Source organism: Phyllosticta capitalensis, assembly GCF_038381095.1.
Source record: "Phyllosticta capitalensis strain CBS 128856 chromosome Unknown BKA78scaffold_5, whole genome shotgun sequence".
Taxonomy (NCBI): Eukaryota; Fungi; Ascomycota; class Dothideomycetes; order Botryosphaeriales; family Phyllostictaceae; genus Phyllosticta; species Phyllosticta capitalensis.
The window spans coordinates 662,359-675,222 of record NW_027117443.1 but is presented as its reverse complement, the minus strand read 5'-3'; the positions used below and the strand labels follow the sequence as shown (position 1 = coordinate 675,222).

The window sequence follows — 12,864 nt, the reverse complement described above, 5'->3', positions numbered from 1 at the left end:
CCAATGCTGAGCCGGCTGGCTAGGAGTTCCAAAACTGAGGCCAGTCATGGCACAATGGACGACGTTCTGTTCATCCGATCCACTCTGCAACCAAGTGACTTGATGTGCCTTCTTTCCTTCGACATCCACCCGGAAGCACTTGATCTGCCCTCTTTCCTTTTACAGCTGCCTGGCTAGCCCTCGATCCTCGCTCAATATTTGGTTTATAAACCCTCGTTCTGGTGTCACTCTTCCACTCCCGACCTTTCTTTTCCACCACCACTCCATCACTCTCTTTCCACTCTCTCGAAGACTCACCACTCACTCAAGTCGAACTCAATCATTCACCATGCTCTTCAAAGCCACCGTCCCTCTGATCCTGGCTGCCGTCAATGCCGTCACGGGCGCGCCCATCTCTTCGCTCACTCCTTGTCACGAGGCCGGCCATGACTGGTCCAACGTTCACATCATGACCGAGCTCAGCGACATCCAGGACTACGCTATGAAGGCCAGGTTCCACGCCAAGTACGTCGTTCCCAGCATGACCGGTGCTGTTGGCGAGCTCTTCGTCCACAAGAATGCTGGTCCTGTCTCCTTCTTGAACGAGACTGGTCACCACACGATGGTTCACTACCTCTCCTTCGGCGTCGACGTCAAGAGGGGCTAGTAAGTGAACCTGTCTTCCCTCCGGACGCGTCGTTCGATACCTCCTCGCGTGTTCAACTTGATGCTCATCAGAAATCAGCCAGGCGATGACCCAGCCAGTCATCGAGCCTTTCGTTCCCTCGAGCGACTCTCTCTTCGACCCCATCTACCTCAAGTCGACCCCCGGCAAGAACCGTGGCCCCACTGGTTTCCCAGTCCACAAGAAGGCGGAGTTGTTCCAGTACTACGAGGACCGTGGCTTGGTCCCCGTCGACAAGCACTTCATCAGCTGGGTTGGTAAGTTCTATCCTCTCACTTCTACATGTGAAAGCACAACTGACGCATCTCTCCAGTCTGCGAGGAGCAGAACTACGCTTTCAAGCTCCTCTGGCTTCACGATGCCAAGGTCTCCGTCCCCGCTGACCCGAGCGAGCTCCCCGAGCAGTGCGCCAGCATCCGCTTGAAGTTTGTCGGCGGCCAGGCTCCTCCCATGAACGCCACATCCTAGGCGTCACCACAAACACTCACTCGCTGCTGAGGATTGTCTCTCACACCATCTGGCAGCTTTGGATATTATACCTTGAGACTTTGGATAGACACTTGGGAATCCACACGAAGGTGGCATAGATCTGGCACCCGCGCCTCCGGGCCTGGCGCAGCAGCCGGCTTCTAAAAATCAAAGACTTTGGATAACTTGCTGATGCTCTTTTCGTTGTGTTGACTGTGCAACGTGCTGACCTTGTGCTCACCCTCAATCAATTCTCCTCTCGTGCCAATGTGGTCCTTCTCCATCTCGCCTTTTCCATCCACGAGAGCACATCGCACCCGTCCATTGCCCTTAATCGACTTTGGCTCTTTTCGCACACTGCGCCGTCTCTCCCATGGTCTCGTACTCTTTCGAGACCGCAGAGCAGGCCAATCGCTGGTTTTTGCAAGCGGCGCAACAGATGTCCGTTACGCGTTTGCTTTCTCCTCTGTGCAAAGCCGAAGACCAACTTTGGCAGGCATGAGGCCAGCCGACGAGCAGCACCGCTACGAAGGAGATGATCCTCTCGGACAATGCGTTAGCCTCCTGACAGCAACTTTCCAAAACGGAAAGCGCAGCGCGATGCGTCGTCGCATCCAAACGCCGCATTATTCCCATCAGCTCGCGGTCCGCGCCTATCTGTCAAGACAAACCAGCGCAAACGTCCCGTGAGCTTGGGCCCTGCCTGTAGAGACTCTATGGAAACATCGCATGATTTTAGAGGGGCGGGAGGCTCACAGGGAGCTTTGAACACGGCGGCCGTGTCGTTTTCCGCGGCGCTGAATTTAAACGACCGGTTGAGAGTCAAAAGTCTCCACCATTGCCGGTCTTTCGACTGATGCTTTGCCGTCTGCGCGAGAAGGTTAGAGTTCAGCGTCGCAGGGTTGATGTACTATTTCGGGTATGTACGAAGCGAATCACGCGGCAGCGCGAACAAAGTCAAAGTACTTAAGATCTACTCTCAATTCTTGAGTAACCCAGAGGGTGTTAATCGACTTCGATCGGTCTAACGGGAAGCTTCTTGAGCAAGTTGCTTCCAGCGCCCAAACGCCAACCTGCTGCATCGATGTTCTCACGCCTTTCCGATTCCGTGCCTTGAATATGCATACGTACGCTGTGTAGCAAGCAAGCAGCAACAAGAAAATAGTAGATACATTTGTCCCCATCTTCTTGGACAAAGCAAGATTTCTAAAAGAAGCTTACCAGCCGCCGAGTGGGTATCAGTAGAATCTTCGATTGTCGCTCGTCGAATTTCACTCGAGGATTCGGAAAGAAGACGTTTTCTGCCTCCGAACTTCGTTGGTCCGCCAGAAAATGCAGTGATGGAAATGCAAAAAGGGTATCGGGCACACAAGCCAGCTCGCTCGCAGCAAAAGCGCCAGTGATGCTGAAAAGAGCAAAAAACGAATGGTGCTTCCAGAACGCCAGGCTGCCATGCCATGCAACGCGAAGAAGAAAACATATGAGAGGACTACAAGCGACGATGCCTACATGCAGGTGTTCGCCGCTATCCACTCCTTAAACGACTGTGTGACGCCTGATTGCCCTAGTCGAGCCTGTGGGACGGTCGCATGATTGTTTGGTAGTTGGGATTTGCTGAAAGGAAAGGAAGACACGAGGTCAGCCATGCGTGTAGACTACCACTACGCAGATAGCCGGAGAGACTCACACTGCATCTCGTGTTGTACAATCGTCGCATTTCCATCCTGCAATTCTTTGATCAAGTTTTAAGCAGGCCAGATGGAAGTCGCGCCGTGGGCAGGCCTACAACATGTTAGCAGCGTGTTGTATCAGTCTTGTTGATCATTTCTTACAGCATTGGCACAGGAGATGGCTTCCTGCCAGTCAATTGCGCTGACTGACTTTCCGCAGACGCAAGCGCATATACCTGATCCACTTGCAGTTGGGCGATTTGTCTCCTGTTTACCGAGCGACGCCGCATTGGTTTTGGTTTCGCCAGGCCAACTCTCCCGCATTGCAAGGCTCGTCTTCAAGACGGAGCCCTTTGCGGGTGTGTTGCTTGGTGGGACTCGGACGGCGGTTGAGTTTTCCTTTCCATGGATCGTCTCAACTCCGCTCATCTTCTTCTCAATTCCGCTAATCTTCATCTTCTTAAGGGAGCCGGGAAGACAAGATGGATCCAAGCCCTCGCTTGGGATGCTTCGCTTCCTCTTCTCGCCGATCTTTTCGTTCGCTTTGTTGTCAGTCTCCTGATTATTCGTCTGGAGCCCAGCTTTGCAAAATTCGTAGACCTCTGTGTCTATGAGACCGTCTTCATTCAATTCGCCGACTTTTTTGAGGTACTCCTGTAACATTCCAGGTGTATTTCTGAGCCACATCCCATTATGGCGAAAGAATCGAACGACAGCATCACCCAGATACCGGTCCGCATCCAACCGCTCTTCTGCCATGTGTGCATTCCATCGCGTCATGAAATGGACAGCAGCTCGAGGGAGCCGAGGATCTTTTTCGATTCGGTGCGGGATCTTGGAGACAAGGTGAGAGGGCGCCAGCGAATCGTCGTCCTCGCTAATTTCCTCACCCTCTGATAACGGTCTTCGTGAGTGCATGGCCCAAAGCCTCAGGTCCTTGTTATCCTGGATCCGAGGTACTTTATATTGCTTGCGTACAGGCTTTGGCAAGTCCGGGACCTCTTCGGGCTTCTTCCGCTTAGATGCGTTTAATGCGGCCAGGCGTGCTCCTGCTGGTGGTTTACGCATCTTGCCACCAATCCAAGATTCATCGCCAGCCAGGTGTGCGCGAATGTCGAACGGTCGATCAGGGGCGATCCACTGAATATTGCCAAGGCTTTCCGACCTTTGTTTCTCTGCGCCGTCCACAATTGTGAACTCGATATGAAGGTCAGGGGCCGCATGCGGTGCCAATGAGCTTTCCTTGAATGTGAAAACAAAGCGGTCATGGTCTAACCTAAGATGGAGTTGCAGGTGCAACATTTCCTTGAAAAGGCGCATGGAGCAAAATCCACATTTGTACCCTTGAACAACCATACGTTGATGTTGCAAAGGCGACTTGACGTGACCGTACCTGTAGGTTGTACGGGGTAGCTTTGGGCGCGTAGACTCGTCAGTTGCGTCCGCAGCCAACGCTTTCCCACCATTGCCACTCTCGTACTCGCGAACCTCGTACGATATCTCTTTCATGACGCGGCTCATCGTTGGAGCGACCCAACCCATGCCAACCTGCAGTGTATGACTTGATTGAGGTCCTTTGGGCTTGGCCAGTTGAAGCGCGAGGCCTTCATCTTCATTCGGGCATTTGGGAAGGTGATGCCACGACGCCCTAACTTCCTGGTCACAAGAAATCCCTTGTTGATCCAGTCCAAGAAATTGCAAGAGGGTCTGATTGTCGGAAGCGCTACGACATTTAATCGCCGTCCTCAGAGAGTACTGGGATCCGAATTGCTTCACTGGGGGGCCGTTTTGTTGGTGTTGCATTTCCAAGCCCCAGAATGTTCGAGCAGTTATTTTCAGAGAATCTTCCATATCAATTATGGCGTTTCCATTCCGGAAGGCTTTGATTGTTGCCCATCGAAAGTCTTGATATTTGGCGGCGTGCTTCCACTTCACGCTGTTGTCTTTCCTGAAGAGTGTAAAGACCAACTGACACTCCATCGTGAAAAGCAAGGAGTCAGGCCGTTCGATCGAGTCGTTCAAAGTCGATGTTTTCGGCCTTAGAGCTTCCAGATTTATGTGTAACACAGCATCTCGGTGACTTGCTACAATGGATGCTATTTGTTCATCTGGGAAGTTCCAAATGACTGGGTTTTGTGGCAATGTGCTTGGCGTGTCATTTGCCAAGCTGCGATTTTGCGCTTCCAGGGCATGTTGATGATGATCGAGGGCTTTGGACAAGTTTCGCCAAAGGAAAGGTCCTCTTCGACCCAAGTGAAGCGATCGGGCTATGGCAAGGGTATTTTGAATCCGTTTCTCCGGCCATGAATGGGCAGGCATGACACCCGGTGAAGAGTCGAAGGCTTTTGGCGGACTTATTCAGACACTGGTGGTCGATAAGTGGAAAGAGCGACAATTGGAAGGCGCCTTGACCTCAAACCTCAAGCAAGGGCAACACTAAAGCCACTTGCCGAGGCATGTGGTAGATGGATGTATTCAGGCGAAAGGTCGGAGAGCTGCTGTCCTCCAAAACGCTGTGAGGTGAAAGCGGCGGTGTTGGTATTAGATATCTCTCGGGAGCCACGGAGAGAACGGTAGGTAAGGTAGTTAGTTGAGTTAGGGACGAGTGAGTCCGGAGAGACAGTGAGAGAAGCAATTGGAATAGGTGGAAGTCAGCTGCGACGAACGTTAGGAAGACGAGAGGAGAAAGTTAGATGAGAAGTTCGAGATGAAAGTTTGCTCACCGACCTAACAGAGAAGCTGCAGGGCGCGGACGCGACGCGTTTGGGTACCGTGGTGGGTCCAGCAATCGGTCACGTGCAGAGTTGAAGCTGAGATTGGCACTTGTCTTACTAGAGATGTCGATGGGACTTTTTGCTCTGATTTGATTAAATGAACGAGGAGAGAGGGCTAGCCAAGTTTCTGCTGCTGGTTGCGACATAGTTTTGGCTCAACGACACCTAAAGCAAGAGACAGAAATTGCTGTTTAGCTTACATAAGATGCCAAGCCCTAGAGTGAGAATCGCACGCCGACTCTTTATCTTGCAATAAACATCTCTTTTGGCCATGATAGATGCGTTGGTAGTGCTAGGTTTCTCAAATCTAGCTCAGATACATATCCAACGATCAAACTTTCCAGTCGGGCGCGCTTGCAGGCTCAACGGCTGTCCCCAGTCTGCTATCAACAGCTTAGAGGAATGTTGCTCCGGAGCCTTGTCATTCCTGCTCGATGCTAGTGGTTCTAGGCCGTGATGCGATGGTTCTAAAGAGGGTCGAGTCGTCGTGCTGCAAGCAGTTGATTCTCCGGGAGGCTTAGCTAAGCGTTGTGGCCTTGGGCGCTGCACCGGCACGGAACCATGGGCGTCTCCCGCAGGCGGTGTCGATCTGCCTGCCCGTGGCGTAGCCATCCCCCCACACTCTTGCACAACATCCCAGTCCTGCTTCCACCACAAACTTCTCTTTTCTGTGCAACCTCGAGTGCTCTTCTTTTGCCTTCTGTCTCTCTGCGCCCTCCCTCGTCCAGCGATGCCTGCTCTGTCCCGAGCTGGCCGCTTGACAAAACAGATATCCTACCGCGAGCCTAGCACATCTGATGACGACCATCCCGATCCGGTCGACCAAGCTCCTGCCCATGACGAGCGCAAGCGGAGACGGACCCACCATTCGCATTCCCAACCGTCGCAACGTCCAGCGCGTTCCCGAAATGCCGTCTCCTACAGAGACCCAAGCTCTGAGGACTCCTTAGACCATGAGAGCGACCACGCGCCGCCGCCGCCGCGCGACTCAACTCCGCGACGAAGCCATAATCACGGTCTATTGTCCGCAAGTCCTGAGATCCCGACCAAGCTGCGTCGCCTCCCGTCCAAGTCATATCACCTTCCGAGCTCCGACGTCGAACTTCATGGAGATCCAGCGCACGAGGACCTTGACAACCAGCCAAGGCCAAGGCGCACTGGCAGACTGAGGAGGACTCGAAGCCTCCAGGCCGCAGAACTCCGTCGCGAGCCTGCTCCCATCTCCGCCGAGACCACCTCGAATGGTGAATCCGAGGAGAGCGACTCTGATGTTTCGAGGCCACGGAAGCGAAGAGCGAGGCGTCGCCAGGGTCCAAGGCGAAATACCCGTTCCTTTGCAAAGACACTTGCGAGCCGCAGTCGCTCCAATGCAGGGTCCAGTAAGTCTCCCCTTGACCGCTGACGATTTCAGTCGCTCACGTTGCGATCAAGGCACAGGGAAGCAGACCACCCCATTGAAGCAGACCCCTCAGCTCGAAACCGATGGTGTTGTACCGCCGTGGGCCTCACTTCCGTATCAAATTTTGCTGCAGATATTCACATTTGCCTCGAATCCCCTCCATGATGACGATTTCAATCCGACCTCCAACATCTCCTGGCTTGTTGGCGCGGCTCGAGTGTGCAAAGACTTCACTGAGCCCGCCTTGACAGCGCTCTACAGGTGCCCACCACTGACCTTGGTTGATAAGCCACATCGGCTTCTCGAGTTGCTCTCTGATCCTTCGCCGTCCAAGATCATCAATTACAATGTGAAGATCCGTCGGCTTGAACTTGATGCGCCCAAGGCTTTGGCCTATTCTTGGGCAGGGAAAGGACAATTCGAGCTCGGAGACTTGATTCCGCATGCTCCTCAGTTGACCGAAATCGCCATCGTTCATCCCCAAGATCGGCCACCTTTCCGTCCTATGCCTCGGACCGGCCGTTGGCACTACAGCGCGGAAATTTTCAGGGGCCTTGGCGAGAGTGCGCTGCGGTTGAAGTCATGGACCTGGAACTCAACCTTTCGGGCCCGAGATCAGACATTTTTCTGGATGGGACAAATTCATCAGACGCAGCCTTTTCAGCGCCTGGAGCATCTGTCCCTGCATCAATTTGAAGAGGAAGCCGTGAGTGAGGAAGCAATCGAGTCCGCGACCAAACGCAACAGTAAGCAAGTGTTGGCAGATAACCTTGCACTTCTTCCGCAGTTGAAGAGTCTAGCTCTGGAGTCGTGCCCGGTCGTCGATGGGGAATTTCTACCGCTGTTGAAAGACAGTCTACAACACCTGACCATTATGAACTGTCATAACATCACTTCCGAGGTTTTCCGTGACTTTATAGTCTCCCACGGTGGCCACTTGCAAAGCCTGGTGCTGAACCATAACCAAGCCCTGGACATTTCTTTCTTGACAGATCTCAGGAGAGCTTGCCCAAGGCTTGAGGTCTTCAAGATGGACCTGGTCTATTTCGACTCCCACGCGACTTTCCGTGATTCCGATCCCAAGTATGACGAACTTCTCAAGGAGGATGAGGTTCCCAGTTGGCCACCGACGCTCCAGACGGTAGAGTTGGTGCACCTGAGGAAATGGACTTCTGGCGCCGCGGAAACCTTTTTCTCGTCGCTCATAGATTCTGCAGAGGAATTGCCAGACCTTCGCAGGCTGGTGCTCAAGGCAACGTTGGACATTGGTTGGCGGGATCGTGCCGGCTTCCGTGACTTGTGGATCGGGAAGTTGCAGAAAGTCTTCCTTCGGATGTCGCCGCCCCCGGACCCCTACCTCATGTCAGGCAAAAGATTCCGAATGATGAGGGAGCTGCCGTCGACAGTCACTCCGGACGGTAGCCCCACGAAGCTTGCAAAGGCCATGAAGTGCAGTCACATTCAAGTTACCCCCAAAGAGGGACAGGCACCAAGTCGCAGACGATCCTTGCGACCAAACAGAGCGACAGCGGGATCATTTATGGAGAGCGATTCCGAGGCCAGCCCAGAAGATGAAGACATGGCGGACGCAAGCTCGACTCCTATAGAGACGAAAAAGAATGTCGAGGAAAAGTTCATCCAAGGCATGTGCGAAGTCGTCGACGTCCGCATCGACAATCTGCGCCCTCGGGAGGAGCAGTTCAACGAAAACGACTTTCTCGACTCCGAGGTCAGCGGCGACGAGGACTGGAACGGGGACGATGCTCAAGTTGATGACCAGTACGCGTGGTAGGTGGTCCAAGATCGGAGTGGATCGTTCTTCATCAGCACTCGTGTCTTTCCGGCGCACTCAATGGATATGGTATGGGGTTACTTATACCCAAGCGACTAAGGGTGGCGTTTTCTTTGAGTATTGCACAGCAGGAGGGCAAGCGAACATGAACACTACGTAGTTATCGGCCTTGCGACTACAACTTTTTTTATAGGCGGCTAGCTGTCCGTCTGCACAAGCGGAAAAAGACCTGGATATTGGTGTTTACCAGCGCAGCCACCCATGATTGCGGCATGATTTTGCAGCACATCTTACATAAGAAATCTCAAATATGCTGTGCATTCAAAATCATAGATGAGACATGAATTGATAGCGTCCAGTCCTGTGACCACGCTCAGACGCGTTTTCTGGAAGAGACCCCACCAGGGACGGCCGTCAACCCCTGGTGCCCCACCACGCATCTCCCGCTTCTACATCATTCCTCTTCTCCAACAACCACACAACATCTGAACCTCCTCCGCCAACATGTCGCGCTCATCGGACGCCGGTCACTTTTTCCAAACATCGTACGTCCATCTTGCCCCACATGCTCCATTCGCTCCCCGCAATCTCTCTCTCCATCGCCACCCCAATCGCGTCATCTTGCTAACCAACAACCACAATGCGCAAACAGCACCGCACTCTCCGAATCCGCGCGCAAAGCGGAAAAGGCCAAGAACGACTTCGGCGCGCCGATCAAACTTCCTTCGAAGCTGCTGGCCGTCGCCGCAGACCCGACAGACGATGCTGGCGTCGTGTACGTCGCCGAGGCCGCGGGCAACGTCAAGAGAGTCGTGTTAGAAGTGTGTATGGCCCTCCCTGCACAGCTTCAATGCATACATTCGTACAAGCAGGCGGATCCAAGATGAGAACACAATAGAGGCAGACGGACGGAAGCAATGCTAACGCGCGCGACGTTTTGCGACAGACGGGTGAAGTGACGCACCGCTTCGACGGCCCCGCCGCGCCCCTCACGTCCATCGCCATTCTGCCGAAAGCGCGCCTCCTTGCTGCCGGCTGCTGGGACAAGAGCGTGTGGCTCTGGCCGTTGCCTGCCGCCGATACCTCTACTTCTACTTCCGCCGCCGCTACTACCCCTTCGACCGCCACCCCCGCCGCATCCAACAAGAAAGCCCCCGCGATCTCCTCCTGCGGCCGCCTCGCCGGCGTGCATACCGACTTCGTCAAGACCGTCATAGGCGCCTCGCTCGGAGGAACCGACGTGCTGGTGTCTGGCGGTTCAGACGCCGCCATTGTTGTCTGGGACGTCGAAGCGCGCGCGGCGCTGTACAAGCTGACGGGCCACACGCGCGGAGTGCTGGCGCTAGCATTGGACCCGGCGGGCTACACGACGCGGTTGGCGAAGCAGGCGCCGGCCGTGACGGTGGTGAGCGCGGGCAGCGATCGCGAGGTGCGCGCGTGGCGGTTGGAGAAGACGGGTGGGCGAGAGGTGCCTGTCGGAGGTGCAGCGATTGAAGGGGAGGACGAAGCGGCGGCATCGCAGGATGTCAAGCCCCTTATTCGCCATGACACCAGCGTCGATGCGCTGTGGTTTGACGGCGACGACGATCTTTGGACGGCGTCGGCGGATCGCTCGGCCAAGTGCTTGAGTCGCTCTCGCGACTACGAGACCGACACCACCCTATCGCACCCGGATTTCGTACGTGACGTGCTGGTGGACGAGATGGGTGGATGGGTCGTCACGGCGTGCAGAGACGAAGAGGTGCGCGTCTGGGAAAGGGCGAGCGGCAAGCTCCATCACACATTCTCGGGGCACTACGAGGAAGTGACGGGCCTGTTGCTGCTGCCAGGACAACGGCTTGTTAGTGTCTCGATTGACGGGACGGTTCGCCAATGGAGCCTCAAGGCGTCAGACTTGAAGACCGCAATAGAAGAGACGGAACGGCTAAAGGAGGGCAAGCCCAAGGAAAGCGAAGAGAAAAAGGAGATTGAACTAGACGAGGATGAGGAACGAGAACTGGCGGAACTGATGGAGGACGATGATTGAGATATCATCTCCCAAAAAGAAATCCAATTCGGTCATCATCTTGGCTCCTTCCCCTAGTTGCTATCCTGAATTCATAGGGCACTCGTGTCGTCTGTCTTCTCTCCTGTGCATGGTATAGGCAATTTACCGACCCGTCCGTTGTTACTTTACATCCACCGCTGCTGAAATTTATTCTTCATCTTACAACATCGATGCGTGCTCACCAACCCGGCTGCGGAGGCGCTGGTCCAGTTGCGTGATACTGGCCATGTTGTTGCGACTGGCCGTAGCTTTGGGGATTGTATGCGGCTTGCTGAGGTGGTTGTTGAGCATAACCGCTGTGGGTGGCATTCTGAGCGTATGAAGGTGGACCCGTGTGCAAAGCGGCTGTGCCGTAGCTTTCAGGCGCTACTGGTGCAGGTTGATGCTGGAACTGACCATTCCCATGCCCTGCTTGTCCATAGGTTGGTTGGTTGAAATAACCACCTTGGCCATGTTGATCATGCTGAGTGGGCTGTCCATACTGAGTCTGTGTAGCAGCAGAGAGATTGTTTGCTGGTGCGGCTACGTAGCTCTGATGCTGTGTCGGCGGGGGTGGGAATGAGTTGTGGCTTTGAGGCACATATGCCTGCGCAGACTGTCCCGGACCAAATGAAGAAGTGTGTGCTGCCGCTTGGTATTGACTGTGGCCTGGTTGAGGAGAGGGTGGGTACTGATTATTGTATCCTGGCTGGCCCGGATACTGAGGACCACTCGGCGTGTAGGTCCCAGTTGCTGACGGAGTATGCGCGGCTGAGCCTCCAGGGGTGTACTGTACAGGTGGTGCAGTACCAGAGTAACCCCCTGATGGTGCACCTGAAGATGAGTACCCATAGCTCTGTTGTTGTTGTTGCTGTTGGCCCTGTTGACAAAAATCAGTCTTGAGACTTACGCAACCAACGACGATACGAACCGAATTGTGGTTTCCTCCCAAGATTCCTCCCAGAACCCCACCTAGTCCGCTCTGATGCGAGCCAGACGAGCTACCATGGCTTTGCTGCTGCCCGTGCGGCTTTGATCCTCCGAGGAGGCCGCTCGCGAGCGATCCAACAAGGCCTCCAGCACCGCTGCTGTGTCCACTTGACGACTGTCCGTGGGAAGATCCGTGTGAGCCTCCGAGGAAAGAAGACGCAAGGCCGCCGATTCCAGACGATTGCTTCCCATGCTGTTGGCCTGCGAGCAGGTGCAATGCTGTACTCTAGACTCGGCGTCAGTACCTCCTCTCGCAAAGATCATTCAAGACCGGCCGCCCGCGGAAGGGGGCTTACACCCAAGCCGCGGTCACCAGAGTAATCTGCCGCGCTTCCGTTTGCGCCTCGTGTGAGCTCCTGGCCAGCTTCACTCTCCAGCGGTGGGATCTGCTCTGGACGTTTGGACGGACCGGCGGGAGCTTCGCTGGTGGGCAACTCCCATTGCGAGACTCCGGTGCTGATCTGGACGTAATAATACTTGCGCGAGCTGGAGAGCCAGAGGGTCAGCGCCGAATCCGTGTAAGCCGAACAAAGACAAAGTGGATTGCAATCAGGACGAGCGAGCGGCGGCGGAAAGTGCGCGGAAAACGTACGAGCTATCCCACTGGGCTATCCAGCCAGAAGGCAGCTTGGGGATGTGCGGATCAGTAGGTCCAGAGTCTGGCGACAGCGGCGGCGCTGGTTTTGACTCGGCCATGGCGATCACGGCTGCGTGGAGGAGGGCGGACGCTGGCAAGCGGCGACGGATGGGGAGGAGAGGTTGTGACGTCGCAGCAGATGTGTTCTTTTCGGAACCAGAGGAGAAGTCGATGGCGGAGCAACAAGGAGAGGAGGATGAGGAGGTCAGGGATGTTGGGGCCTCATATAGTTTGACGGGCTGTGCTTGCAAGAAGGAAGTCGATTGCCCAGGACATGATGCAACGCGCAAGTCCCAAGGGTCCAATCGTCACTCTCGGTCGGTCAATGCAGCGCACAGCCACCGCTACAAGCCACAGAGATTCGTTGCTTGCTCACCACCTTGTCCTCAAAAATCCAATCATTTATTTATGGCGTTCTGCGTGATCAGCCCCTGCCCAGGACGA

General features: G+C 54.8%; 5 protein-coding genes across 5 annotated transcripts; 3 read left to right on the top strand and 2 right to left on the bottom strand.

Moving 5' to 3' along the window:
* Window positions 1-328: 328 nt before the first annotated feature.
* Window positions 329-1,188, top strand: BKA78DRAFT_379592 (uncharacterized protein; the record flags this gene model as incomplete). The annotated part of the gene is made up of 3 exons (XM_066892943.1): window positions 329-645; window positions 725-921; window positions 978-1,188. The coding sequence occupies 3 exons, from the start codon at window positions 329-331 to the stop codon at window positions 1,130-1,132; spliced, it is 669 nt and encodes a 222-aa protein (XP_066744099.1). The 3' UTR covers window positions 1,133-1,188.
* Window positions 1,189-2,870: 1,682 nt separating this feature from the next.
* Window positions 2,871-4,323, bottom strand: BKA78DRAFT_352617 (uncharacterized protein; the record flags this gene model as incomplete). Its single annotated transcript, XM_066891385.1, has 2 exons — window positions 2,871-2,914; window positions 3,078-4,323. The coding sequence occupies 2 exons, from the start codon at window positions 4,321-4,323 to the stop codon at window positions 2,871-2,873; spliced, it is 1,290 nt and encodes a 429-aa protein (XP_066744098.1).
* A 1,983-nt stretch (window positions 4,324-6,306) lies between these two features.
* On the top strand, window positions 6,307-8,767 carry BKA78DRAFT_352616 (uncharacterized protein; the record flags this gene model as incomplete). Its single annotated transcript, XM_066891384.1, has 2 exons — window positions 6,307-6,955; window positions 7,008-8,767. 2 exons carry the CDS (start codon window positions 6,307-6,309, stop codon window positions 8,765-8,767), a joined length of 2,409 nt encoding a protein of 802 aa, XP_066744097.1.
* A 504-nt stretch (window positions 8,768-9,271) lies between these two features.
* Window positions 9,272-10,793, top strand: BKA78DRAFT_352615 (WD40-repeat-containing domain protein; the record flags this gene model as incomplete). The annotated part of the gene is made up of 3 exons (XM_066891383.1): window positions 9,272-9,312; window positions 9,420-9,588; window positions 9,714-10,793. 3 exons carry the CDS (start codon window positions 9,272-9,274, stop codon window positions 10,791-10,793), a joined length of 1,290 nt encoding a protein of 429 aa, XP_066744096.1.
* A 99-nt stretch (window positions 10,794-10,892) lies between these two features.
* Window positions 10,893-12,586, bottom strand: BKA78DRAFT_130981 (uncharacterized protein). Its single transcript, XM_066882587.1, has 4 exons — window positions 12,376-12,586; window positions 12,080-12,269; window positions 11,725-12,009; window positions 10,893-11,673 (listed from the first exon to the last, which is right to left on the bottom strand). Exons 1-4 carry the CDS (start codon window positions 12,477-12,479, stop codon window positions 10,993-10,995), a joined length of 1,260 nt encoding a protein of 419 aa, XP_066744095.1. The 5' UTR covers window positions 12,480-12,586; the 3' UTR covers window positions 10,893-10,992.
* Between the last annotated feature and the right edge of the window lie 278 nt (window positions 12,587-12,864).